The following is a 26898-nucleotide window of genomic DNA, read 5'->3' on the forward strand; positions in this document are numbered from 1 at the left end:
CGTGTCCAGAGATGCAAAAAAAGTTGCTATTACTCGATGAAGCGTCTGCCAATGGGAGTGAAGAGACTAGAGGTCATGTGATCTGTGGCAAAGAGCGCACATCTCATATGATATGATGCAGATACACACTGCTGAATTTACTACACAAATAACGCCAAATCTCCCTCCAGAAACGCTAGTGCCACCCACTGATAAACGTTGTTGCTATAGCAACCAGTAGTAGGAACACCTACTGACACCTTCACAGTTCAGAGAATATAGACTTGCAGCCATAAAATCACTGTATGTGTGAACGCAGCAGAATTATCCGCTGAGACTTCCGTGTTTGTTTGTTTGACCAAGAAGTAGAAACCCAAATGCTTGACAAGACATTGCTCAAAACTTTTGTAAGACTTTTTTTTCACCGCAGCTGCATTCCACCCACCTCACTTCCCTTAGCCGTTGTATAATGTCCACTGACAAAAAAAAGCAGCCCAGCCTATCAAGCTGCTGAGCTATAGGTGACGTGACTGACATTCCTCTGGCGTTTTTAGAGCGCACGTCTGCAGTCGAACTCTGACACGGTATGAACAGGTGGCAGAAGAGTCTCAGTTGCCTGAAGCGACTGTCTATATTCACCCACATGGACACTCTGGCTTTGCTCCACTCTTCTTTCCGTATTGTGTTACAGAAAGAAGGTTATTAGATCGGTTAGGATTAGTGCCAGTCATGCGTCTCTGCACTCGGCCATGTTGTATTCGCTGTGAAAAGTCCAGCATGGAAACTGAAATCAGGAGTGTCGGCGCAAAGAAAAGCCATAAACGGTGAGCGACGTGACAAACCGGTGGCTGATGAACACGACGAGGGGACGAGACACAAAGGAGAAGGAACGGGTAACGGAGACGGACGGAAAACTGAGAGACTAAGAGTGTGTGCGCAGCAGAAAAGACACGGAACCCTTTCAGGCTGCGTTAGTGTTGAAGCAGGAAAGACAGAATGGGTTTGTCAGCCCGGAGAGCTATTTTCCTTTTTGTTTTCATCCTTTCTTACTCAGCGGTTCTGCTTGGATGAAGGACGGATGCAGAGAGAGAGTGCGAGAGAGAGAGAGAGAAAGAGAGACAGAGAGAGAGAGAGAGAGAGAGAGAGAGAGAGAGAGAATGCTTTCTAATCTTTTCTAATATGTCAAATCTGTCTGGGTCAACTTGAATGAATTTGTGTGTGTGTGTGTGTGTGTGTGTTCGTCTAACAACAAGAAAACTCAAAGCCCTTGACCACTCACAATAAAATGATTTCCACGCTGGCCCCGAGCAGACACACAGACCCATCGCGGTTGCCCCGAGGGTCTGTGATTTATTATCATCTCAAGATGAAGCCGTTATTGTGGCAATTCATGACTACTGATCGTGTCTAATGTCCGTTAACCTCTTTGATGTGTATAAGAGTGAGAAGAGGTGCTGCTGGATTTAATAGCGCATGACTGTGCTGAGGATTGGGGCTGGCAGCACATGCCTCTCTGGGCAGGAGTTGCCTAGCAACATACAGTAGGACGAGGGTGGGAAAATCCACGCATAATTCAAACGCGACTCCAGCATGAATGCATGCTCTGTGTAGAGCCGTGCACCTCGAAGGAGCCCTGAGAACCTCCCGCGAGCCGAGGGAGAAAATTCTACTAGTTTTGTGCAAAAAAAAAAAAAAAAGAATAATAATAATAATTGAATGATGACACTGGAAAAAAGAAAAAAACTGCAGAATAAATTTACATTAAAGCTGACATTACATTTTTTTTAAAAATAAGTCATCATATACTGAGTGAGTGTGTATTGCAGTCTCGCCACGGCGGATTGGATACCTCACAGTGCCAAAAACCAAACCTGTGGTCTTTTTTTTTTTTTTTTCAAAAATAACTGCTCTGAAATGCTATTCAGAAAACTTCCTTCCTTCCTGTCTCACATCATGCAGTAAAACAGAGAAGGTAGAGCAAACATCGGCCCCTCAAATCCAGGTGAGGCATACGTGAAGATGGACAGATGGTTGTGAGAAAAAAAATTAAATAAAAAGGCGTGTCCAGGTTCACTTAGGGTGGAAAAAATAACACAGTGGCTAAATCACTAACACTCCAAGCCGCTAGTCACTATTCTATTAATACAGTGGTCACTATGAGCTCTTTTATCCCTCACTGTGTTGGATAGGATTTTTAACTGGTTATTGTTTCTATAGTAACAGCTTCCACTGGGGGCGGGGTTACATCCTGGACTCTTCATATAATCTACATCTAATAATAAACTTGTTTTGAAGATGTTCCACAACATTAAATGTAAATATCCATCCATTGTCTATACCCGCTCTATTCCTAATTAGGGTCACGGGGATCTGCTGGAGCCTATCCCAGCACACATTGGACAAAAGGCAGGGGTACACCATGGAAAGGTCGCCAGTCCATCACAGGGCCACACATATAGACAGATGACCACACACACTTACACTCACTCCTATGGGCAATTTAGAGTTAGCAATCAACCTAATGTACAGGGCTGTGGGAGGAAACCGGAGTACCCGGAGTAAACCCACACAGAGAGCATGCAAACTCCACACAGAAAGGCCCCTGCCTTTGAACCCAGGACCTTCTTGCTGTGAGGTAACTACTAAACACTAAGCCACCGTGCTGCCCCTAACTGTCTATAACTATAAATGGATAAAAAATTATGACAAAATAAAAAAAGCATCATAATTATTGGCAAAGAAAAGGAATAAAACTTATCAGATTATGCAGTTTATGGATTATTTTCTTTTCTTCTAACATCACACCACACACGAAGCGCTTCCCATTTTATAAACACGTGACTATCTATTGCGTGTCAGCTTCACCGTATCTGAGAAACCGTAGCTCTCTGGATGATCGCATCTTCTTTTCACCCCTCACTACACGATTTGCATAGTTGCACAGTTGATGAAAACACCATGATTAGCATTTTCTTCGAGGGAGTTTTGAGAAAGTCAATTAAATTTGACCTCATACACACCTGCACTTCCTGCCCTTCACTCAGCTCCTTTTAAAACGGAAGAAAAGAGATGAACGTAGGGCGGGAACTGCGGCGCTGACGGAGCAGAGTAATCGTAGAGTAATCATGCTACCGTCATGTGTTTCATGAATCTGATCTCTATTTCTATTCGAGACTTAGAATAAGTGGAAACTGAATTTCCCGTCCGGAGAACAGTATGTTCTGGTCATGTTGCTCAGACTGTGCTGTAATTAAGCGAGCAGTTCGAGCTGGCGTGAAAACAAGCCCTAGATTTGTTAGCTCATTACTCCGGTGCATCGATTGATGAAGCATCGGGAAACGTCTCGTGGAGAGTGGAGCAGAGATTGATTTTATTCGGTGCTGAATTAGTGATCTTCTTCACAAATGGAAATCTGCTCCAGATCCAAAGCATTATTTTAAGAGACACCAGGCATCCAAATGAAATTACGGTGCAACAAGCGTATCTGCGGTTGGCATTCCGCATTACCCCGAGGGCCTTCTGAATCATTCAGAGAGGCGAGGCTGTACAAGTGTGTAATAATGACATCGCTTTGTTAGCCTCTGGAGAACTACTGATGTGGCGTTAGTTCAATTCCCAAGGTTACGTAATATCTCGTTCGTTTGCGCATGACACAGACGCTCATTTTATACTTATTCACACTGCCACTGTTGCACCCTTGAGATGGCACTGAGCAAAATAATGCTTATTGCTATCAATTAAAAAGTTTCTACATCCTTTTCTAAGAGCCCAGCTTCCACCAGGTTCGAGCACAACTACCATTACTAATACTGCTACCAACACTACCATTGCTACTACTACCACTACTATTGCTAGTACCACTACTAGTAATGCTATTACTAATACTGTCATTACTACTACTACTACCAATACTAGTACTGCCATTATTATTACTACCACTACAAGTAATACTGCTGCTGCTACTACTAGTAATACTACAATCGACACTACCTCTACCACTACAATCACAACTACTGCTTCTAGTAATACTGCTGCTGCTAATACTGCAGATTATGAATACTACCACTGCTACTACTACTAGTAAACCCACTATTAGTAATACTCCTGTTGTTAAAGCTTCTGCTACTAAATGAAACATTACTAACTGTACCATTACTCCTACTACTACTACTTCAAATAATACTGCTGCTGCTAATACTACTAATAGTACTGCACACAACACTACCTTTACCACTACAATTACTACTATTGCTGCTGCTACTACTGCAGCTTATCAATACTACCACTACTGTTACTACTACTAGTAAACCCACTTTTAGTAATACTACTGCTGTTAAACCTCCTGCTACTAACTGTACCATTACTCCTACTACTACTTCAAATAATACTGCTGCTGCTACTAATACTACCACTAAAACTGTTAGTAGTAATATTGCTGCTGCTTAAACCTCTGCTACTAGCTGTACCATTAATATTACTACTCCTATTACTCCTACCATTACTAATAATACTGCTGGTGCTGCTGCTACTACTGCAGCTTATCAATACTACCACTACTATTACAACCACTAAAACTGTTAATATTAATACTGCTACCACCTCTACTACTACTACCACTAAAACTATTAATAGTAATACTGTTACTACTACTACTACTACCACTACTACTACTACCTATTAGTAATACTGCTGCTAAAATCTCTGCTACTAACTTCACCATTACTATTACCACTCCTATTACTACTACCATTACTAATAATACTGCTGGTGCTGCTGCTACTACTGCAGCTTACTACTAGTAAACCAACTATTAGTAATACTGCTGCTGTTAAAGCTTCTGCTACTAACTGTACCATTACTATTACCACTCCTATTACTACTACCATTACTAATAATACTGCTGGTGCTGCTGCTACTACTGCAGCTTATCAATACTACCACTACTATTACGACCACTAAAACTGTTAATATTAATACTGCTACCACCTCTACTACTACTACCACTAAAACTATTAATAGTAATACTGTTACTACTACTACTACTACTACCACTACTACTACTACCTATTAGTAATACTGCTGCTAAAATCTCTGCTACTAACTTCACCATTACTATTACCACTCCTATTACTACTACCATTACTAATAATACTGCTGGTGCTGCTGCTACTACTGCAGCTTACTACTAGTAAACCAACTATTAGTAATACTGCTGCTGTTAAAGCTTCTGCTACTAACTGTACCATTAATCCTACTTCTACTACCTTAAATAATACTACTGCTACTACTACCACCACTAAAACTATTAGTAGTAATATTACTGCTGCTAAAACCTCTGCTACTAACTGTAACTTTACTATTACCACTCCTAAACATTGCTATTAATACTGCTGCTGCAGCTTATCAATACTGTTAATACTATGGAGACTACAACTACCAAAAATAATATATATTATCAAATAAATATAATTATATACAAATAATAATATATATTAAAAAAAAAATAAAAAAATTATTTTAAAAAACAATCATAATATTATTATTATTATTATTATTAAGCATTTAAATTTGTTTCTTCTACCATAAATGGTAAAATTACCTTTACATTTTATAATCTGTGAAACAGCTTTGCGCTTGATTTGATGCTGTTGAAAGATCCTTTGTATTTCCCAACCTCAAAAGGGAGCTGATTGGCCCTGAGGTCAGAAAACGTTTTGTTTTGTACAAGCGGTGTGTACATGACGAACAGGGAGTGTGCAGACACAAATGAGGCACGAGCAGACACTTATTTGTTTCCTGATAATATCCAGCGATGATTTCTCCGTGTGTCCGTAACGTCTTTATGTTATTTTCAACCTTTCACGCAGGAGATTTTACCTCGTCGATCGATGATATCTTTCTTTTCATTGGATTGTGTTCTGTGAGGTAGAGCTGACCTCTTTTTTTCTTTTCCAGAGCCTCATGTCATAGTGAATGCTAGCGCTTCGGACTGACAGGGCGCATGATCCCATGCGACGTAAACGAGCGAGAGTCGATTTGTCATCTTGCGACATTATACTCAGTAAATGGACACAAAGGGATGTGATCTGAATGGAAGGAAAGACGTTGGTTTGCATTTTCCTGCTGCCTTCTTGCCTGAAGTGGCAAGGTCACTGATGAAAATGTGTGTAAAGAAGAAAAGATGAAAGATTTTTTTGTAAAAACCCTGTCAACATTAATTCCACAGCGAGTAACGCTGTTTATCCGAGCAAGGGCATTCATTTGAGTAGCTTTCATTCAAATTCTGTCTAAGAAGTTCACTCTAACAAACCGAAAGTTAAAAAGTGCACATTTCAATAGTGAAACCTGTCAACTCGAATGGCTTAAGGTGAGAAATGTCTGGTTTTTTTCAGGTTCGAGGAAGAAAAAGAGCTCGGTGAGCGAACGCTAAATAGGTTCTGACGGTTTCTAAGATTCCATCAGCCGAGATCAATAGGAACCTCGGCCGACCCGCCGGACCGATTGGCTGCCAGTCACTGTAACCTAGCAACAGCAGAGAAGGTGGTGATAAAAAAAAAAGAAGAAGGCATTTGCCCGGCACTTCTCCACTGACAAGGTTAAGTCAAGACGTTATTAGATGAACTACGATGTTCCTAACTGTGTATTGATATTTCCATCTTCTAACAGGCTCAGGTTTTAGAAAACTGGCTTTTTCTTGCTTTTTGGCAGAATTTCAAAGCAGTGCTTCTTCCCCAGACTATACACTCCTAATCTGTAAGGAAAGCTCATTTTTATGTAGTTGTTTAAAGATGCATCATTTCCAACTGTATCAGTAACCTTGCTATCTGTTAAAGGTGGAATTCATTGATTGAAAACAACCACGGATTAAGTTGTGGCTTTGGCTAAAGTGTCTTAAATGGCTGAGACTTCCCGTGCTGGTATGTTTGTTTGTATTTGGATACGTCTACCATCATTCATTCATTTAATTTATAGGCCATTGTGCATCCCGGGGGCGGAGCTTCCTAAACATCATTCAGATATCAAACCCAAAATTCTAACCTTAATCTTGAGGAAAAAATCTTGAAAACTTTATTTCGGGGGGAAAAAAAGATTAATCAACAACTGTGTAGGAAATAAACACATGGGGGCGTAGTATGATAAGAAAATAATCAACGTCGGGGGGTGTTTTCGCTCCCGAGTTCCAATGATGGCGTATTACTCTTATATCACATGCAGCTCCTTAACGCTTACAGGGTTTTTGTTGATTTAATGTTAATGTTGAATATCTACACATTCACAATGTCGCTTACATGAGAGCTGCTATAACCTCTCACACCCTCAACATCATCTCTTCTCTTTTAACTGCTTATAATTGCTACACAGCACCGAAACAGTCTCCTCTCTCAAAACTGTTCATTAGAAAAATCTTAAAAAACCATCCACTATGGAAGTGACAGTGTTAGCTGTTAATAAAATAACAACAATATGCAATAGTTAAATAAATAAATACATAAATAAATAAATTGCAACTAGCACCTTCTAATGTTTTATATATATATATATATAATATTTTTTATATTTTTATTTTTTATATTGTTATAATGTAAATTTTACACTCCCCTTTGCTGCTGGACTCTGAGAGCTATCAACCAAATTTCGTTGTATCACTACAATAAAGACAATAAAGATTCTTTACTTTACTTTGAACCGTGACTCCTAAACATTTTTCTGTCTGATGCAGATTTCAGGATGTCGACCCATGTTTGGTGAAATTTCTTTCTTTAATCCAGCATAATCTGCACAGCATTAATCAAGATCTCTGGTGCACTCAATCAGTACAGTATTTAATCCGTACATAACATCGGAGGGGAAAATTCCACTAACCATAAGCACAGTTTCCACTTTAGGGCCGACTTGTCAAGCCAATGCGACACAAACGGAAATTTTCTTCAGGCTATTGTTATTATTGGCGTTAGAGAGCACCATGGCTGGAGCCGAAAGCTGCAGTGCTGGCGTGCCATCTTCCTACTTCGTTACCCGTTCTGTTTGTTCCGTGATTTGAAGCTCGAACAGAGGACAACAACGACGACGATGAGAACAAGAAGCGGAGCCCATGAAAGAACCAGAAATTCGAACAAAAAAAACAAAACAAAACAAAAAACAAGAGGTCACGAAACGCACTCTAAAACCATGCAGTGCTTAATAAAATGCACTGTAGCCTTTGTTCTGCGTCAGTTCTCTTTCATGTGAATGCGAGTGAAGCTCGTCTCTGTCGATTGCGGTTTGCAGCTGTTTACCTCCTTGCAGGCTGCATGGCTTTGATACTGCTGTGCTGGCTCAAGCAAGAGATGTTTACCCTTTTGCAACCCTGCTAATTAGACTACAGAGAAAACGTTTGGGGAAAGGAATAAAAAAGTCCTTCTGAAACCTTTCAAAGCAGGTCATCACTCGTGTGAAGAGAAAAGGTTATGAAGGAGGGGGGAGAAAAACTCTTATATAACATACCAAGTAGCGGCATAATTAGATTACTCTCTTCGAGCCCTCTTTGAACTTGTGTGTGTGTGTGTGTGTGTGTGGACTTGTCAATTTCTGCACGGCCATCATTAAGTGTTCCGGGGAAAACAAAAAAAAACTGGTGTCACGGAACACAATGTTTCTCTGGCTCCGATTCCCCGCCCCTCACCTGCTTTCTGCACTTGGAGTATCCTCTCGTAGACGCCGTCTGAGTTCTCCAGCAGCGTCCTGCTCGTCTGGATCATCTGCAAGGAGAGAAAATGGCTTCAGCACAATGTCAGGCTGTGTGCTGCAATCAAACACAGGAGTGTAATAGCTGTTTAATAGTGCGGAGATGATAGCTGCGGTTTCCTGTTCTGGATGTGACGGGGATGGGTTCGGACGCGGAGAGCCGTGCGATGCCAACGTTGACTGCATTATTAAGAGACCTAATCGAGTCTGGCGTGCTTGATTTTTTTCTAAATGAAACGAGAAAGTGGGGCGGTTGAAAATGTTAGACGCTTTGTTTAAAGTCTGCCACGCCTTGTTAATGACCCACGTTATTAAGATGCAACTGGATCCAAGACCCTTGTTTACACTGGTGCTTGAAAAAACTCGCCTGGTAGTTGAAGTGGCTGTGTTGATCCTGATGCGATGTGAGATGTTTTTGCTCTCGCAAACCCAAAACTGTCACATTGTGGTTCTTGGAAGCTGTGGTGGTTTATTAGTTAAAAAACCCACAACGAGGGGGGGTTGCCCTCAAATTCTGAGGAAGGGAGATACCAATACTGCTATCCAGGTCTAGCATCTGTGAGAACGGCTGCTGGTATACAGAAATACACACCAGGTATAAAACACAACAAACTGTAATGGATAAATAAATCAAACTTGGATAAAGGAGCTTTATCATTGTCTAATATTTTTCTCCAGTGTCTACATTTTGTCACAATAAGTCTTCTATCGTGGGAAAGTCTTAAAATCGGAGGAGGTTACGTCTGATGATTTGTCTGATAGATGGTGGGGGGGGGTCAGCTGGTGAGGCAAGAACGATATAAATGAAAGTAAAAACAGGAACCAACTTGTTTTGTGGCTCTTTAACATCAACTAAAAATGGGTAAAAAGTACAGCATGCTTGTTGCTATTGCAAAATAATCATCCTCGAGGTGTGAACACTTAACTCTGCATCACATGACCTCCCCGTCGCTGATCATCTTCCTATAACTGTACGTCCTGTTGTGCTTCGCTCCTCAGATAAATTATACATGACTTGCGTTATATAATGTATTGTATAATATGTTTTTTTAGATGCTTAAGCTCTTTTATTTGGAGCTCAGTGTCTGGTGACGCAGATGGTAGCATGATTTTCTCCCACTGGGGCTGACAGTGCATACTCTTTATCCTGGCATGGGAATCACTTAAAAATTGAATCACAAATTTATTAAATGGTGAAACTGTGCCCGGGGGATCTTTTTTTTCCCCCCGTGCACCTTTAAGCACTTTTTTTTTTGACAAAGAAATGCAAAATGCTGAAACATGCATGCTTCAAAAAAAAAAGCATCTCCTAAGGAAAAAAAATATCTTAACGGTTAATTTACAGCTGGGAAAAGAAACCACTTTGTAGTGGCATTTCATTAATTATGGGGCATTAGGAGCTACTGTCCTGGGCAATTAATGTCAGCAAAAAAAGAAACGGTGTGTTAAGTAAAACTGGAGCAGACATTCATTTCAAACCTCATGCACTTCTTCTAACTTTGCTTCATTTAGTACCAAGGGAACAGGTCTTCAGGTTAGACTAATTGACTTGTACATCCCCGTAGTGGCCAAAAGCATGAGAAGGTGACTTATTAAATAGCAGATTCAGGAGAGACAGAGAGAGAGAGAGAGAGAGAGAGAGAGAGAGCAGCTGCTTTACAGCATGCTGTGTGCCAGCCCATCAAAAGCAGGAGGCTGTGCTCAACGTGTCTCGTGGATCAATCAATGCTACTTTGTCAAGTCTTTGGCAAGGCAACAGCAGACAACAGTCTGTCTCTTGATCCACAAGTTAACCAGCAGCAATTGCTCTTATTTGCTGAAAACAAATCGGCACGCTATCGGCTCCAAAGCCAACAAAAACGAGAGAGATGCGTACTGTATAATCCAAACGCGATGGTTTACTGAGGTTTACATGAACGAGGACTCCCGACTGTACGCTCCGACTCTGAGTTGATCCCAATTCAAACGGGACCACAGTCTCCAGATTTCCAGTGTCTGATGTGGTTCCCGCAGTCTCACTGGGAGGCCGAGGAAAGCGATGGGCGGTGTGGAAGCTGCTCTTAGTCACATTCCGCAGCTGCAGCGACAGTCTCAAGGCCGACGTGTCTACTGTGATTAGGTTCCTAATGACTGCAGAAATTACAGCCTTGGTGGCAGGCCCAGCAGTATGCAGGGGGTATTTATAGCACGAGACACTTGGAGGAATAGGAGGAGGAGGAGGAAGAGGAGGAGGAGAAGAAGAAGAAGAAGAAGAAGAAGAAGGAGGAGGAGGAGGGGATGTAAGCATGTCTCTGTAGTTGGTAAACTGAAAAAGGACTGGCTTCACTGGTGTGTGTGTGTCAATGGAAAGTAAAGACTCAGAACATTAATATGTCACTGGTCTCTAGTGATGCTCAATTCGTTCTGAAGTCCGTGATAGACCGAGCCTTCCTTTTTAGTGCACCTCGTCATTCCGTCTAATTAAAGTAGGAAGCATGCTGTAAAACTAGATCTGCCTAGGCATGTCTTAGAATGTAAGACACTGCCAAAGCAAATCCAAAAAAATTTTTTGAAAAAAGTGTTTGGTTGTGTTTGCAACTATCTTTTGACCTACAATTTGGATGAAAGCACGACGCGAGCAGCTCATCCACAGGGACGTATAAATCAAACACGGGTTGCTTTTTATACTTAGGGACTGCAAATAGGGATTTGTGTGCGGTGACTGACTGGAAATCTTTTTTTAAACCAATTTTGTATTCTTTTTTCTTTTTTGTTCTTGAGATGTGGGATCATATAACTGTACCATTGGGAATGGGAAGTCCTGCCCACGTCTTCCTCAGAAGAAAAAAAAAATCCTCAATGGATTTTACATTTGACTGGAAAACGTAATTTCAAGGTCTTCACTGACCTCGTGTCTGGTTAACTCTCCCAGACTGGCCATCCCAACAGCTGGGAAAAATATAGCACTGTTCAGAATTTGGGACTTAATTTAATTTACTACATGAGGAAAGCTCCTCATACTCTGCGCTGGTTTAGACAGGGGTTCAACTGCAGCCCATTAAGACTGTTATGCCTGATCTTTCTTGAGAACTAGCTTCTGAGACTGGGTTTTAACCTCGAGTGCTTAACTTAACTCCAGAAAAAAAATGCAAGAGACAATTTGAAAAACTAGAAAGATATCCATCCATCCAAGACAAAAAGGACGATACAATTCATCAAAAGTGTCATGTTTATGTATTTAACACTGTTTTTGTGAACGTATTAGCACTCCTGAATATAAATGTCTGCGTGATATATTATGGTTAGGATCATACTGTAAATCAGCAGCACTAGAATTAACCCTGGTCTTTGTTCCAGCTGATACTATTTAAGAAGTTCAAGGTCAGCTTTAGACAAAAGTGTGTGCACAATTCTCTCATAACCGAATATCAATCACTGCTCTCTGTCCACTTTAATATGAATTATGATAATTATACTTCGACTAGAAACCTTTCATCACATTTAGTACATCACTGCTCTCTCATGTACAAATTTCTGATAACAATTCCAAATATATAATACTGGATGATGCTGTGAAAAATAACACATTCATGCAAAACATAAATATATTATATTGCCAAAGGTTTTGGGACACCCTTCCAAATCATTGAGTTCAGTGTTGTTTTTCAGGGGTTGGGCTTGGCCCCTTAGTTCCGGTGAAAAGAACATTTTGACATTTTGGACAATTTCATGCTCCCAACTTTTGGGAACAGTTTGGGGATGACCCCTTCCTGTTCCAACATGACTGCACACCAGTGCACAAAGCAAGGTCCATAAAGACATGGATGAGTGAGTTTGGTGTGGAGGAACATGACTGACCTGCACAGAGTCCTGACCTCAACCCCATAGAACACCTTTGGGATGAATTAGAGTGGAGACTGCGACCTTCTCATCTAACATCAGTACCTGACCTCACAAATGTGCTTCTAGAGGAATGGTCAAAATTTCCCATAAACACACTCCCAAACCTTCTGGAAAGCCTTCCCAGAAGAGTTGAAGCTGTTATAGCTGCAAAGGGTGGGACAACTCCCTATTACATTCATGTGCATGTAAAGGCAGATGTCCCAGTTTTGGCCTGGCTCACAGTCTCCACTCTACTTCATCCCAAAGGTGTTGAGGTCAGGACTCGCTCATCCATGTCCTTATGGATCTTGCTTTGTGCACTGGTGTGCAGTCATGTTGGAACAGGAAGGGGTCATCCCCAAACTGTTTCCTTAAAGTTGGGAGCATGAAATTGTCCAAAAAATCTTGGTATCCTGAAGCATTAAGAGTTCCTTTCACTTGAACTAAGGGCCGAACCCAACTCCTGAAAAAAAAGCATCTGAATTCAATGATTTGGAGGGGTGTCCCAAAACTTTTGGCAACATAGTGTATGTGCAAAAGTGGTCTGGAAGAGTTAATCCAGGAGCAAATGTCGGGACTGAGAACTATGCAAAATATCAGGCACTTAGGCTGGATTTTATTATGCCTTTGTTATTATGCATTATTCAAATGGAAATCACCTCCATATATTAGTCCCAACTGTGAGTTCGGAATTCATCTGTAGTTTAGCGTGCTCTGTTCTCCATCAAAAATTCGACTTAATACATGTGGGTTGATGCCCAAGGCTTTTTTCTTTATTTAAATGGATCCAGCTTGGGCTGTTTAAAAGAAAACACTTAGGCCAGTGTCTATGGTTCATTTTGACAGGCCTGAGAAAGCTTCGAGAGTCTCACGTCTGTCTAAAGAGTCATAAACGCAATACATAATTGACAAGTCATGCTGAGGCTACTCTCGTAGTTCTGCTTCACATCCTTCTCCTTATCTCCTCAGTGCATTATTTCGAAAATAGATGAAGCTGAAAGAGCTGCTGAATGAAAAGGGATAAAACAATGCATATTTAATCTTTCCATCAGCAAATGCTGCATTTGATGGAAATGTGTTTTTTGTGTATGCTTTCTGCATTCAGCCACCACACGACAACAACGTTTCCGACCTCCTGAACAAAGGCGATCGATAGCAGAGTGGCTCGAATGTTACAGTGCATATAAAATCAATCGGTTGCATAACTGCTGAGTTGACTTCATTAACTGTTAAAGTCTCTGTTCACTACATTTCTTTCTTTGTCATATCGTCTTTGTAGTTGAGCACAGGCAAGCCCTGCAAACTTTAGGATCGTTCACGTTCGGGGATTCCTGACAAAGAGCAGCTAATCCCTAAACTCTCACTCACACTAGCACAAAAAAAGCACACAGTTCACATTAATGGAGTCTCACAAGCTCACGTGCAGAAAAAACAGAACAAGCAAACAAACCAAACGGTGGAGGATGGGAAGATAGAAGAAGCTAGGGTTGTATGATCTCTGGAGAGAGCGGGATTTAAATAAATACTGACATATTGCAAGAAAAATGTAGTTAGCCTCTGTTTATAGCGTGTGCCTGCAAAACGGATCTATTTGCTCCATGACTTGTGAATGAATTTCTTCATAAGAGTCGCTTTCTTTTTCATCTCAGAATCTTTTATGATTTAGTGGAGCAATTAACTAGGCTAAAAAGAGCCACTAACATCATTTAAAGTCGTGGCTGAAATTTTAGCTAGTCTGGCTTACATCTTCATTTTTTTTTACTCCTCTCACCACCGTTCCCTGACTGTGAACTGACATCTAACTCAGACTCAACAGACAGAGCTCAACAAGAGTTAGCATGTTAACTAGAATTCGCATTAGCAAGACTTTCATGACATCTCAAGAGTCAAGCGTACTCAGCCATTTAACTGCTTGAAAGCTAAAACAAATGTTACCAGTCATCAAGTCCTCATTTATAAATGTTGTTTTTGACAGATATATGAAAATGTTCCAATTTTGAGATAGCCCATTTAGCTCTATATGGTTATTACTGCACATCAAAAATGTAACCTGCAGGCAAACTGGGGCAAAGGCCCAAAAAAAAAGACACAGTTACGTGTAATACTGTACACTTGTTTATGTTTTTGACCCTGAACTGCCCATTGCTCTGAACATTCACTAAATACTACTATATAGCACTCTTGACTTGGTTTCGTTCGAGGCGACGATCTTATTAACGTCATCCTGCTGCACGGAAAGCCATAGTCACAATCCGTTCTGTGTTTTAATAACAACATACTGTATCTGCTTGAGCCGAGAATGAAAAAGCCTGGATTTGTAATCTGCTTGTCTCGGGCGCCTTGGGCAAGAAATTCGTCCGGCACTGATTGGTAATTTCAAATCTGCCTGAAATGTCAAGGCACCTGAGATGACACAGAGAAGAATGAGGAAGTGTATCTCTGAATAGGCCATGAGGTGATTCGGATTAAATGACCACGCTACCCATTTCTGTGTGGGTCTCGGGCTGCACTCGGCTTCTTTCCTCGCTGAATAAAACTCATTTTGAGGCTCTGCTGTATGATTTGTCATCTTTAAATGGAATCTTCACACCTTAAAAAGGACCGGTCATTACTAATGTGTGTCAGGCTTGCTGCATTATTAATGGTGACAGCTTTATAATGATCTGAGTGAAATTCTCTGTGTTAAATCTTAATGAGGAGTATGTATATATGTCTAGTATGGACTGAGTATAATAAGAATGGGTGATGAGAAAAGTATGATTTTGGATCTTCAAGTGCATGATTCTTACCAACTCGTATGCAGTGGAAACCTTCTTGAGAACCTCAGGCAGCAGCCCCTGGGCCTCCATGATGGGGTACAGCTCATTCAGGTTGAACAGCACGAGAGGGTTGTTGTCTGCACCCATGAGACGAGTAGACAAAGCCAGGATGCACTGTTTCAGATTGGCCACCGCTGACAAACCACACAGCTCTTTAAATGACGCTATAGAATTCTGGGGAAACACACAGTCATGTCACAATTTGAAAAGATCTGCATGCAAAAATGTACATTTATTTATTTATTTATTTGTTGCTAGGTTACAACCACGAATGTCCAAATGGGACCTGATTCTTGCGTTGAGTTGAGAAAAAAAAAAGAAAAAAAAGCAGGTGAGTAAACTCTTGATCAACTCTAACTGTCTGTGATCTGTAAATGAACATTGTGTGAGTTGCAACAGGAAGTGGTTAGTGTATGTTACCTGCAAGATTTGTCAATGCAAAGCTGTGGCTAAATGTGAAAGGAACAAAATCTTGCATGCACACACACACACTTCTACAACTCGATTCAGATCGAGCAGGGCCGAGTCCTTCCCAATAAAGAACAGGAAGCTCGGCAGCAGCTGACAGGACACCTAAGATTTGTCACAGTCTCAAGGCGAGTCAATTGTTTTCACAGGATGAGTGTCACAAAAAACTGTAACACAATACAAACGTTGTTATCTAGGTTAAATCTCGGACTTCGGCTTGGAAACTTGGATGCTCTTCCTCGCTCATAATATTATTTTGAAGAAATTAACTTAAAAAAGAAACTCCTAAAAACAATTACAGCAAGAACTTATTTGCTCAGTCGCTACTTTTCAGCGGCATTCAACAACATCATTAATGAGAAATCCAAAGCAGAAGTAGCGGAAACATTGAAGCAAATTTCCAAAAGACATTGGACTCAAAGTCCCAGAATACAATGCAGCTATACAATGTAGTCGCACTGAGGTTCTGGTAGCGTAGCCCTTACGATTGGGAAAAACTGATACTGATACATTTGAAGTCTATCTGTTTGAGCAAGTTCAAAAATGGGGATGTGAGAGAGATGAAGTAAGGGTTAAATCCCACTGAAGCACTATCTGGAGGTAGCCGAAGATCATCATGGTTAAATTAACCAAAAGTTTTTTTGTTTTTTTTAAAAATCTCTGAAAGAAGTTTAATCCAACTTGGATGGCATTGGATATGACATTTTAATTATAAATATTGATAGTCATTCAGGGTGTGAAGAGAAACAGGCTCACACATAAATCCTGACTACAGTCATACTTCTCATACTCACAGTTCATAATTCTTTAACATTTTATAGCCAACATTTATGAGCCTAGAGCCTAGAATTGCTCACTACATCAAAAAAGTAAATGGAAAAACGGAATCATTTCCTACCTGCATGTTCTCTCTGAGGTCGGTTCCTTCTCGAAGTGGCTGTATGGCACTCTTAAAAACCTCGTCCACTGCCTTGATAAGCAGTATCCTCATGGTGGCGTACTCCCGACTCCTTTTACCTTTGCGGACGGACAGCCCTCTCTTGTGTGGCTTACCCCCGCCACGTCGGTTGGTCATGGCCACGTGGACAAACAACCAGGCATGAGGAAGTACCTCCCCCGTTAAGGACTGAAGGGGAATGTGACGAAAGCCTGGCTGTAGACACTCGAAAGGAATAGTGTACTGACCAATAAATTCATCTCCGATGTAGTCGTCGTCCAGAACAACAAAGCGTACCATCGCCAATTCAGGAAGGTTAATCTGAAACTCGAAGCTCTCGTCAAAGAGGGGATTGTCTCCATTCTGATGGACGGTTTTAGTCCTTTGTTCAGCACAATCAGCAGGGATACCATGGATCTCAACATATATGTAAGGGTCCACAACATCACCTTTGGCACCTGAGCCTTTTGGTTTGGGGAAATTTTGGCCACTGATGATCTTTATGTGAAGGAGTTGTGGAGATACTCCTGGCACTGAATCTTTAGTATTTGCGCTGAAATAAGACACCTGCTCTCTCATTATGGCTGGACGAAGCACATAGCCACAGTTGCCGTTTTGCCGGAACCAGCCAATGTTCAGGTCCATCATCAGACCTGGAGTCTGGTAGTTCATCGCAACTATTTGGCAACCACACTTCCAAAAGTCCTGAGGGTTCATATTGCTTGAGTCGATTCGCATTGGACTAGGGTAAACCCGAGCAAGAAACTTCTTATTGTAATTTACAAATTCACCAGGAAAATCACTAGCACACCTGCTAGCAAACACCTCATTGAAAGAGCAAAGCTCCCAATGCTTCTGGCTCTGGAATGCTGTTTGAAAGTCTTTAAACTGAATAGATTTACACAAAGTCACTAGGTCAGAGAGGTCTTTAGAAAGTTGAAACTTTTTAGGTTGAGTAACAGTCTGCTGTTCTCCTCCTTCGATGTTCATTCGCTGAGACATTTCTGCCCCTTCATCCTCATCAGTCACCTCCCCCTCACAGCTTGTGCAAGTGCTCCCTAGCTTCTTTCCTTTCAAAAGGATCTTACCTTTCAAGTCATTGGGGGAGGGAAGGTAGGTGTCTTCGGGTTTGGGTGGGTCGGTGTGAATTTTGTCCCCAAGAATTTTTTTAAGGTGTTGAAACATTACTTTCTGCTGCTTTATGGAACAGTGATTCTCCAAACACAGAATCAGAGGAAATTCTGATGCTACAAAGGCGTATTTGTTTATAATGTCAATAACACTGCGGAAGACAATCTGAGATGTCATGGTATGACCTGTGTAAATTACTGGCTCATTGTCAGGCCCATCCCAAACGTCAAGCTCTACGCTTCGACATCCCATTTTCAAAGCACGGATGTACCCTGTGATGTCCGAGGGCCCCCTGAACTGGTCCTCAATTAGGTAGGTATTGTGAGACGCGTTAATGTAATAGTGAGACAAAGGCTGGTTCATGTCTTGGCATACAGTTTTTTGTTCCGGATCAAAAATGTGGCAGTCGTTGGACATAAGGTAGTTTGTAAATCCGTCTAATGACAGACAACCCTTGAGCTGCCCATCTTTGGATGGTTCATACCTCCGAATAACCTCTAAGCTCGTGTCTTCACTAACCTGGGCCATACCTTGTTCGGCCTCTAAAAAGATCATCAAGTCCTTGGTATCCAGAAATTCTTTGTTGCTAGAAAACTGAACAAGCAAGAAATATATTTCCGGTCTCGTGCAAAGATCATGATAGATCTCAACAAATTCCTCCTTCGTAACATCACACCCTATTTTGTCCTTTGCTTTATGCAGCTCTTTGATTTTGAGTTCTATTTTAACATTTTTCAGTCCAGAATTCAATTTTTTGATCATCTGTACAGCGTTACAAAGACTTATGCTTTTGGTCCCGCTGACATCTGCCTCATCAAAGAGATCTCCGAGCCAAGAAGACCGCAGGTTGTTCTGACTACTTTCAATCATGTTCAGGGTATGTTTTCCATACGATATCAGGTACCTGAGTCCCGTCACCCAAATGTTAGCTACATCGGCCGTGTTTGCAACTAAATCCAGAGACTCGTAGTTCTCTCCATAAATAACTGAGAATGCACAGTCTTCTGAAATCTGATCATAAACACCGTTGGTCCTGAAAGTGTCCGTATTCTTACCGGTCCGCACTTCCTTAATGGACTTCACATCAATTTTGGCTTTATCTGACTCCTTTTTCGATGGCTCCCACCTGAGAGACTGCATGTCTGCATCGAGCAGAAAGTAGCGATAGTAAACTCTGGAATTGGACCGGACTTTCCTCAACTCTGAACCGTCCACCATGGCATTAATGCAGTCGCTAGCACTGCTGATTTTCTTTTCCGTGGGCATGCTGCTGAAGGAGACGGTCTTCTTTCTCTCCTTGCGCTGCCTTGAGCCATCCTGTAACAGGAGAGAATAAATATTCAATAAACCTATTTAAAAGACCTTTCCTTCATATTAATACACATGGCAATAATCTATGCAAAGACCATGATGTATAACTTTACCAGCAAAAACTCTTTCCAAGCTGTACAGTGACACTGACAATACCAGCATCATCAGACCAGGATATTCACTCTTATATACAAAGATCCAGTTTAGCTTAGTTTTCATTCCAACCAAACAGGGGTAGTTCCTGTATATGTAGAATTCTGACCAATCTTTCCCAGTTTCCAGTCTTTGACCTAACCTTCCAACTCTCACAGAAACTTTGACCAAACCTGTACAATGCTGCATAAATTTTGATAAATTGCACCCACCCATTACAGTTTGACCAATCCCGCCCATTCCAGCACAAAGTTTGACCAATCCCACCCACTCCTGCACAAAATTCGACTAGTCCCACTCACTTCAGCATGAAGTTAGACCACTCACACCTACTCCTGCACAAAATTTGACCAATCCCACACACTCCTGCACAAAATTTAACCAATCACACCCACTTCAGCACAAAGTTAGACCAATGCCACCCAAATCTACACAAAGTTAGACTAATCCCACCCACTCTTGCACAAAGCTTGACCAATCCTATCCACTCTGGCACAAAGTTTGACCAATCCCACTCACTCTTGCACAAAGTTTGACCAATCCCACCCACTCTTGCAGAATGTGTGACCAATCCCCTCTGTTACTACAGTTATTATTTCTTTTGCCACTTGCCTGCAATGTTTTCTAAGAAACTTTGTTGATTCTGTTTCCAAAAATATGAACAAATAAGCTATTTAAGCCACCGTGACCCTTTCCAGGATGCAGCAATTGGTGTATATGAATGAATTACCATTATAAATGCAAATATAGTATATACACACTACTGTGTGCATGGCTAGAAAGTAAGACCGAGTGATTTGTCCAATCAAGTAATGTCTCTGCAATCCTAATCATGTACCACAGATTCAAATGCATACAAAATAAGTCCAGTCAGAAACACTGCAATACACTCAAACAAATATATAAAAACAAATACATTACTTTTGTATATAACTAATCAGTTAAAATGAATCTCTTTAAAATTTCATCATCTAAAAGGGTCACATTTATCTGCAATAAATTCAAGTGTTAGGAGTTACAGTCCTCTTGAACTCGGCCAGAATATCACTAAAAAAAAAAAATATTTGGCTGAGAGCGCAATTAATTCCATCCCTAAAATACAGTTCTCAATAAATCTGTCAATCTTGTCCTGCTTAATGAAGGAATATATAATAAACATCATAAACCATCCTGAGCAAAATAAATTAAAGCTGAATACATTAAAGTGTCCGGGACATGACAAGAAATCAATACGCATTTAATATTTCTCTTCAGTTTGTTTCTGTGTGTGTTCAGCAGAAAAGCTGAGTGAAGACAGACGGCAGTACTGCCTACAATTTTAACATTTCAGCTGGTATCACTATTAGGATACTAGGAAGATAAAAAAGGCAGGTTCTAAGGTCAAAGTATGGATATTTTAATAACGATCTGCACTACTCTATTCAAAATGGCTTCAGAGATGCAAGCACCTTAATCCTCGGTGACCGAAAAGAATATCTCCCGGGAGACGGACATAAGGAGACTCGGAACTGGGTTAACATTTAGCTTTAAATCAAATAGTCTTGTTTAAGTGGAAAAAGGTCTGACGAGGGTCTAGAGTCAAGGATGCGTGACATTTTAGCATATTGGACAGCTACACATGTTTGAAAAGCCAACATTAAGGCCAGGACTCAATACAGGATAGTGTAAAATCAAGGAATCAGGGAAAAATTTCCTTCTTCTGTTCAAACAATTACATTAGGTGATGCTAGCATAAATACGTCCTATATATATCATATATACACGAGAATGCTTTCCTAATCGTCCTATCGTCCTATGACGATGCTTTCCTAATCTGGAAGGAAGTTCCTAAACCTTCCACTGTAAAATCTTCTGTTTCTCTCTCTCTCTCTCTCTCTCTCTCTCTCTCTCATGCAGTCATGTTAAGAGATGCTCTCCTAAGAGAAATAGCTTAGCCTTGACTTAGTGTCCCTGTCACTGTGAGTTATGACTAAAGCATGATGAGTCTCCGTCCAGAGCATAAAGCCCATTCATCCAGACAAAGCCAAAAGTGCTATGTGGTTAGGGCTTCACATAAAAAAACCCCACTAAATCAGCATCTCGGTTAATTTCTTGATTCGATACAACATTGATTATTCAGGATTTGTGCTCCGGCTATCGTTACATAAAACCGAGTGCTGATGTTTATGTTTATTCGTACAAAGGTTACGTCACAGAGGCTCTGCAGATGAAAAAGATGACATTTGGATGAAGATTAATTATTTCATAATAATGGTAAAAAGGGTCCATTAATTGTCATATAAACATAGACGTATGCTTAAACTCAGGCTTTCTGAGCATTTTAAAAAAATGCGACGCTACTAGTCATGGTTATGCTCAAGTACTACATTACCCATCAGAACCCGCGAGGCACATGATTGCGTCACGTATCACTGATCTCTCATGCCTGTTTCGTGTTACTCCTCATTAGCGCTCCTCATTTAATCTCTGTGTGGTTCGTTGTCAGGCTTTCATTGCTGTGTGGCGTATTTTTTTGCTTTGTATTCATAGTTTATTGGGTGTTTGTGTTGCGTTTAACAATAATAAACTCTCAGCATCGTTCGTCTCTCATGTGTGACACTGGTGTAATTTGTTAACAAACTGAAGTAATATAAAAATGCTTTAACTAGCTGTTAACATAAATTCAAGTGCATCCTAATATGATTACCGCATTTTACTAAAACTCAGGATTTGCAGAAAACACGCAGCAAATCAAGTCCTTCTAAATGTGCATGAGCTGCCAGGCTGCAGTAATGTAGCGCCGAGCTGAATAAATATGCATTTTGTTGCTTGTACTGAATCATGAGCTCCAGTCTAAATCCATGAAATTCCAATTTCATCTGCATTCATGCAGCTCCAGCTGTGGCATTTGCTAAGTCCAGGGTTTCTACACATTTACTCAGGTAAACATTCATCAACCCGGCAGCTGTATATCGACCTTGAGCAAAAAAAAAAAAACAAGCTCGGCTTTGTGAGCGAAAGCCCCCCGTGGGACCGAGTCACCATCCAAGCCTTGGGCTGTCCATGTGATAGGCTTGAGAATAATAGCCCACAACAAAGAAGTGTGTGTTCCAGCCCACTCGGCTGGGTCGAAAGGAAATCTTAACTTCCTGTTGGAAATCACTGATGGTCTGTGATTAGCGCACGGTTTCTGGGGGGATTAGGAGCATAATCTGAAAGCAGCTGATGTCCTTTATAGAGAAGAAAATACCACGGATTCTTTCATTTGTGTGGATGAATATCTTATCTATGATGTGTGTGTTTCATCATTGTCACAGTCTGACAGCAGCCAGTGAATCAGCTCATCCATTACTGGCTTTTAGACTAACGGTCAGCCCACCTCTAGTGACATCATCTCGGCAAAAGGAGCTTGGCAGCATAATGTATCTTTATCCGCAGGTGTCTAGAGCTTTGTGTCACGGATACGGCTGACTCAGGTTGCCCCGTGACCCCAGAGCTTTTTGCACAGGTGTGCAGCAGACTCGGGATGTGCAGTCTGCACAAAAAGTTGTTTTTGTTGGTATGCATCTGGATATTAATAACAGATCTCTAGTCTCTCTGGTTGTGTGCTTTGTTTTGATGGGATTTAAAGAGAGGGTGCACATGAGAATAGGGTATGATGCAGGGATGAAGAAGGAGGTGGGGCATATAGGTAGTTGGGGATGCAGTATTGGGGTTGAAAAGGAGATGAGATAAGATGAGGCAGAAGTTGTAAATGTTTACGCAAAGCAAACCGTACTAAAGATTTTCCACCAGATTTCGTAAACACTGATTCAGCCACACAACAAGGACGACTGTGAGTGCAAAATAAACAATGACAGATAATCAGAAATCAAATGATTTTGACTCGCTTCTATGCCAATAAAAATGTTTAATAATATATAATATTAATAATAACAGTAAGCAAGCACAAAATCTTTCCTCGGCTGAGGCCTGCACAGACAGGTCGGCCCATCCTCTGTTTACACGCCGCCATTTCTTTTGTCGTAATTGAATGATTCGTTTTGATTTATGGGTTTGTGTTGGCTTGATTTATGGAGGTGTTAATGCTGTGAACATAATAAAAAAAGAAGCAACTTGACGGTATAGTCCCGATATAAAAGTGCGGTAATCCATGCACATTGTACGATCTGAAGTGCATAAAGTAGAGGTTTACATTAACTAGTTTTCTTATCCATACGATTACACACACTCAGGAGCAACGTTTCTTTCAGAAATGACACAATCTTCTTGAACGTCCTGTGAATAAATCCATTCATATCCCACTTAGTAGAAGAAGCCAGAGATTATTCCACTATAACTTCTTCTCTTGCAAGAGTGGATTTTTCTTCCTCAGGTTTCTTGTGCTACCAAATTATTCTGGAAGTTTCTTCAAGCCTGATGGTGATGATACAGAATGCATTTATACCTGTTTTCTCTCTGTCAATATCTAAAGTGTTTTTATCGTTGCTTTTCTATCTTTTTTACTTTAATCTCTGCATGATAAAAGTGAAAGACCCCTGTGCACTGGCAAAAGCACCAACAATAAGAACATAAGCATCAGAACTGGACCACGGTGCAATGGAAGAAGGTGGCCTGGTCTGAGGAATCACGTTTTCTTTTACATCACGTGGATGGGTGCATGTGCGTCGCTTACTTTGGGAACACATGGCACCAGGATGCACTATGGAAAGAAGGCAGGCCGGCGGAGGCAGTGTCATGCTTTAGGCAAACCGTGGGTCCTCCCATCCATGTGGAGGTTACTTTGACACGTCCCACCTACCTAAGCATTGTTGCAGACAAATGTACACCCTTTCAAGGTAACAGTATTCTCTGATGGCCACAAAGCAAAAATGGTTCAGGAATGGTTTGATGACCACAACAAAGAGTGTTGCCTCCAAATTCCATCCAATCAAGCATCTGTGGAGATCCACATTCTGGACAAACTAATCTGATCCATAGAGGCCTCACCTCACATCTTAGAGGACTTAAAGGATCTGCTGCTAACATCTTAGTGTCAGATACCACAGCACACCTTCAGGGATCTAGTGGAGTCCATGTCTCGATGAGTCAGGGCTGTTTTGGCAGCAAAAGGAGGACCAACACAATATTAGGCAGGTGATCATAACGTTATGCCTGATCGTTGTATATTACAATATTTAAAATTGCATATTTCTTGAATAGTAGCTTGCAGAATTTCTCAGATGTTTGAAAGATGTATGTGACAAATAAAATTTGAATTTGAATTTGAAAGATGACATCATCTGATGAACTCGGGATCGAGGAGACCCACGTTTTTATGCGATTTGAATGCTGGAATCCAAATGCTTACAGAAGAATCTGTTTTTATACTGGGATTTATAAAACAAAAGTGCATAGCTTGGCAAAAGTGTCAAACCTCTGCACGTCACTGAGAGACCGCGACACGACAGATCTATGAAGATAAGCTGAGTTTCGGTAACAAACCTCTGTCAATAACACCCAGAACTCAAGTTAGAAGGAACTGTTGCTTTTTGTGTTTATTTTTTCTTCTTTAACTGGAGTCTTAAATAACGTCAGGGTCAGCGTGATACACGTTTCACATCCTGCACTTCACAAATCAATGCGATAACAATCCAGGCAGAAGGTGTGGAAAGAATTCCAGCGACTGCGCCACTGAAGGCAGAGAAGGCTCTCGATCAAAATCAATCACCGAAAACCGAACTGTCATCTGCGGCCTGGGCTTCTGCAGTCTGTCATAAAACACATGGAAATAGCACAAGGCCAACATCTGGCCTAGTTTTCTTCAGAGGATTTTTGATTGAAGTTAAAGAGTGTGTTAAAATCCTCTATTTAGATGTGGAGTGTGTCAAACAAACCACAAGACAAGCAGCTAACTAATGACAGAGGGGAAAAAAAAAATAAATACGAAGGCTTTAAAGTCAAGAGGTTACAGATACTGACAGAAATACTACAGAAATACCTCAAAACCTCTGGCTGGACATGTGCCCGAATACTGAGATATGAACGAAAAAGGATTTCTTTTAAACGCAAGACATTTCTACAACATACTTTTTGTTTGCTGGTGTGAGAAAACAATCAATGACATTATGTAGAGATAATGTGTGATTATTTTCCTCTGAATGCACATCCCACAGTGTTCCCACATCTTCTACCACAACAGTTTAACAAAAAAGTCATGGAAACAAGAAACCAGAAACCGCAAACTCCTCTGTCCTTACGCTTTCCGTGGCAGAGAACTTACTGTTAGAAATCTCTAACACTGGAGACTCCTTCTTCATTCATGTTAAATAAAAAAATGATGGCTAAACGACTTGATCAGAGCATCTCCAAAACTGCAGCTCTTGTGGAGGTGTTCCTGGTCTGCAGTGGTCAGTATCTATCAAAAGTGGTCCAAGGAAGGAACAGTGGTGATCTGGCGACAGGGTCATGGGCAGTCAAGGCTCGTTGATGCACGTGGGGAGTGAAGGCTGGCCCGTGTGATCTGAGACGAGCTACCGTTGCTCAAATTGCTGAAGAAGTTAATGCTGGTTCTGATAGAATACACAATGCACAATGGGTCAAGGCTGTTTTGTCAACTAAAACTAATATTAGGCAGGTGATCATAATGTTATGCCTGATCTGTGTACGCTTTATCAGTTATTCCTACAGACTTTCTTTAATATCAGCCTTAATTCAGCAAAAAAATAATATTATGCCAAAGGTTTTGAATATTTTTTAATAATATCTCTGTTTTTTCTGATTCTCTAGAGACCTTCAGGTGTGGTCGTGTATTTGGAAACAGCGTTACTTCCTCAATAGACATCCTCCATAGGATTTCCTCCAATGGCGTCTAATGGAAAACCCTCACGTCTTTGGGCTTGAGAAACAATGCTGCGAAACCACCCTGTGGCTCGCACAGCAATTTCATTATTATTCAAAAGTCTATTTTTGTGCCTTTTATGCAAGCACTGCTTTTGGGAACGGCTTACGCAGAGGATTTCGAGTGAAACAGCTTCTTACCGTAACGTAAAGGTTGCCACAAGGCTCTTTACTAAATGTGTGTTTTTCAGTTGTTTGGATAAAAGGTTGTTTTTTTCTAATTAAATATATCTCAGAGAAAACAAATAATGAAATGAACAATATATACAGATAAACACTATGAGCTCATTTAAAGTCGGTGTGTAAGAGTATATGAATACTAAATTCTCCATATAAGTCAATTTTAACAAAGAATATGGCACATTTGGAAGGAGTCTCCAGTTTCAGCGTAACTCCAGGACGGTAACAATAAGTGTGCTGATTATTCCTTATATAAAACATCAGAGTGGCAAACACTGTGTCGTAAATAAAGGTCACATGGATAATGTAACAGGAAGGGATGATACATGCTGACAATGAAGCAAGACCTGGGTGTGAGATATACACCACGAGGTTTAACTGAAATAAAATGAGCAGTAGTGGCTAAGTGGTTGAGGTTGAGGAGTTTAAATCCCAAACAGCTTCCAGCAAAGCAAATATGGGATCACATTATTAAAA

General features: G+C 40.8%; 1 protein-coding gene across 1 annotated transcript in view; it reads right to left on the reverse strand.

Annotated features, from left to right (window-relative positions):
- LOC131344307 (inactive phospholipase C-like protein 2) overlaps nt 1-26898 on the reverse strand; it is a 44063-nt gene that overhangs the window by 3615 nt on the left and 13550 nt on the right. Inside the window, exons 3-5 of the mRNA XM_058376489.1 lie at nt 16750-19236; nt 15354-15557; nt 8642-8717 (exon numbers count right to left, since the gene is read on the reverse strand). Of these exons, the coding sequence (XP_058232472.1) occupies nt 8642-8717; nt 15354-15557; nt 16750-19236 (2767 nt within the window). The remainder of the gene's footprint in view (nt 1-8641; nt 8718-15353; nt 15558-16749; nt 19237-26898) is intronic.

Source organism: Hemibagrus wyckioides, linkage group LG23 (assembly GCF_019097595.1).
Source record: "Hemibagrus wyckioides isolate EC202008001 linkage group LG23, SWU_Hwy_1.0, whole genome shotgun sequence".
Taxonomy (NCBI): domain Eukaryota; kingdom Metazoa; phylum Chordata; class Actinopteri; order Siluriformes; family Bagridae; genus Hemibagrus; species Hemibagrus wyckioides.